Source organism: Orycteropus afer, unplaced genomic scaffold, assembly GCF_000298275.1.
Source record: "Orycteropus afer afer isolate SDZICR_OR568_19922 unplaced genomic scaffold, OryAfe1.0 scaffold00464, whole genome shotgun sequence".
Lineage (NCBI taxonomy): Eukaryota > Metazoa > Chordata > Mammalia > Tubulidentata > Orycteropodidae > Orycteropus > Orycteropus afer.
In genome coordinates this window covers 1,560,246-1,563,485 of record NW_006922051.1, presented here as the reverse complement: position 1 = coordinate 1,563,485, position 3,240 = coordinate 1,560,246, and the positions used below count along the sequence as shown (strand labels likewise).

General features: G+C 49.2%; 1 protein-coding gene across 1 annotated transcript in view; it reads right to left on the bottom strand.

The window, feature by feature from the left end:
• CCDC112 (coiled-coil domain containing 112) overlaps positions 1–2,260 on the bottom strand; it is a 31,949-nt gene extending 29,689 nt beyond the window's left edge. Inside the window, exon 1 of the mRNA XM_007954530.1 lies at positions 2,039–2,260. Coding sequence (XP_007952721.1) covers positions 2,039–2,260 — 222 coding nt within the window. The remainder of the gene's footprint in view (positions 1–2,038) is intronic.
• Between the last annotated feature and the right edge of the window lie 980 nt (positions 2,261–3,240).

Here is a 3,240-nt window from a genome sequence, read left to right as displayed (position 1 = left end):
TTCACAACACCCTTCCTTCAGGATTGGACAGATCCACAAACATTTTGTGAGTGCCTACTGTGTTCCAGTGGTGTAGTGCCTAAGGCATTTGATTGCTAACCAGTAGGCTGGCAGTTCAAACCCACCAGCCACTCCTCAGAAGGAAGGTTGGGCACTCTACTTCTGTAGTGATACTGCCTCGGAAACCCAAGGAGGGGTTGCCATGAGTCGAATCTGACTCGATGGCAGTGAGTTTGGTTTGATTTTTTGGTTACTGTGTTCCAGGCACTAACCAGACATACTTCTTGGTTCTAGGAATACAACAATGAATAGAACTCCCAAAAATTTCTGCTCTCATGGATCTTTCACTTTTATAGGGGGAGAAAGACAATATAATAAGCCATAGGCTATATTATATACTTTTATTATCTATTTTTCAATTATCTTTCTGCCTTCATAAAATATATAAGTTTATGAAGTCAAAAATTTTTGGAAGTTTTATTCACTATTGTATTTCCAGCACAAAAAGTATGCCTGGTTAGTTCCTGGAATAGAGTAACTATAGGGTCCTTCGATGGCGATTTACACTCAATTGCTGGCCTAAAGGTTGGCAGTTTAAACCCATCTAATGATAATGTTTTGGTAGCATAGTGGCTAAGACATTTGCCTGCTAACCAGATGGCTGGCGGTTCAAACCCACCAGCCACTCCTCGGAAGGAAGGTTGGGCAATCCTACTTCCGTAGTGATACTGCCTCGGAAACCCAAGGAGGGGTCGCTATGAGTCGGGTTTGACTCGACGGCACATAACAACAACAACAACAATGATAATGTGGAAGAAAAGGCCTGGTGATTTTCTTTTGTTAATATTATACTCAAGAGCAGTTCTACTCTGTAACACATGAGGTCACCATGAGTTGGCAGTGACTCAACAGCAATGGGTTGTTTTTTATTTTTAAGTACTATGGAAAAAACAAAATAGTAAAATCAGAATATGGCACAGGATCTGCTGGGTAGGGGGACTTTAGTTCAGGGAGTTCATGGAAAGCCTCACTGAGCTGATGGCATTTGAACAAAGATATGTAAAGGAGGTGATAGAATAAGCCATGAGATTATAGGAGAAAAGCATTCCAAGCAGAGGTGGGGAACAATTACAAAGCTCCTGAGGTAAAACAGTGCTTAGCATGTCTGAGGGATCACAAAGAGTGGGGTATGGCCACAGCAGAGTCAGGGCAGGGCACTGGAGATGAGGTGTCAGGGAGACAGCTCCTTGGCCCTTTAGGCCATGGTAAGGACTTTGGTTTTCATTCAGAGTGAGGTAAGTACCCCTTGGGGGATTCTGAGCAGAACAGTGTCATGACCAGACAGAACTGCCCTGGCTGTTCAATAGACTTTACCAAAGCAAAGATGAAAAAGAGAAACCAACTACAAAACTATTTTAGCCAGGGGAGAAATGATGCTTTAGGCAAGGGGGGTAGCTGTGGAGGTGGTGAGAAGAGCTGGATTCTAATGGACTTAGTCTGAAAGTAGAAGACAGGAACTGCACATGCTTTGGGTGTGGGCTGTGAGAGATGAGCCAAGGTCTTTGGCCTGAGCAACCAGATTCAACACTTCTGAGGCACTCACTGGAGAAAGGGGTCTTAAGTGATCTTTGGAAACACCTCTGCCTTGGCCTTTCCCATATTCTATTTCTCACTGTGTTCCCAGCACCTGTTACAATAGAGCAATCACCATTTATTGGGCCCTGAGTCTATCTTCAACAAGCATTAATGCCAGAGGCTTAGCAGACATCTCTAATTTTCAAAACTAGGGAATGCGCATATGATTAGCTCCAATTTTTAAAGAAGAACCTGAGTACCCAAAAGGAAAACTATTTTCAGGGTTTCCACTCAGGTCTTCCTCCACTCCAAAATCTCCACCACACGGAGGCGTCCCATTAGAAGCTGTTAAACGCACACACCAACAAACAGCAACCTCTGGCACGAGCAAGGCCTCAACAAAAGGAGGTGAAGAGCGCGCCATCACTTCTTGGGCCGCACAGAAGCGAGCTCCGGGACACACCTGTTCAGAAAGCGCTGGGGTGCCCCGTCCTGCCTCCAGGGCTTGTACTCCACCGGGGCCCACGCCCAGCACCACAGCAGCACCTGAAACTTCTAGATTTACCTGTTGCGACGCCGGCGCAGCTCCCACGCCCGTGCTGCTGGTGGCCGCGCCCGCCCCTGCCACAGCCCCAGCTACAGCGGTGGCCGCCGCCGCCACGACGACTGTCGTCAGGGCAGCCATCTTTCCTCGTCGATCGGCTTGGGTCGCTCTGGCCACGCGGGCCTGGGAGTTAACCGCTTCGGCAGTGCCGACCCTGTAGAAGATTCGTTGTCCGCGTGAACCTCCGGATAAACGAACTGGGAGGGCCACCCCGCGGAGATGCGGTGCGGAGCGCGGGGGGCGGGACCGAAACGAGGGGCGGGGCCGACATGCAGAATGGGGTGCGGCGGGGCGGGGCAGTACGGAGGTGCGGAGCAGGGTAGGGATGTGGGGCCAGGAGCTGCGGGCGTGCCGAGATGTGGAGGGGTTCCTGGAAGGGGGAGTGGTGGACAGGGACTTAGGTGTGCACTGTAACCTGCTTTGTAAGCTTTTTCTGTGTGCATGTGTGTGTGTGTGTGTGTATACACACACACATAAACCAAAAAAGCAAACTCACTGCCAGTCAAGGCAAACCAGACTCATAGGGACCCCTCCTTGGGTTTTCCAGGCAGTATCACTACGGAAGTAGATTGCCCAACTTTTCTTCTGAGGAGCGAGGAGTGGCAGTTGGGTTTGAACCATAAGCCTTCTGGTTAGCAGTCAAATGCCTTAGTCACTATGCCACCAGAGCTCCTTTGGTTTTATAAACACACACACACACACATACGTATATGTATCTATAGGGCGCTCTGGTAGCATAGTGATGTGGGGGGTGGAGCTGCTTGCAGGGCGGAGATGTGGAGGGGTGCCGGAAAGGAACCACCAGCCTTCTGGTTAGCAGTCAAATGCCTTAGGCACTACCCTACCAGAGCTCCCTATATATACATACATGCATATCTATATTGAGCTCTGGTAACATAGTGCCTAAGGCACTTGACTGCTAACCAAAAGGCTGGTGGTTCAAACCTACCAGCCACTCCTCAGAAGGAGGGTTGGGCAATCTACTTCTGTAGTGATACTGCCTGGGAAACCCAAGGAGGGGTTGCTATGAGTTGGTTCCGACTTGTTGTTGTGTGTCGTCG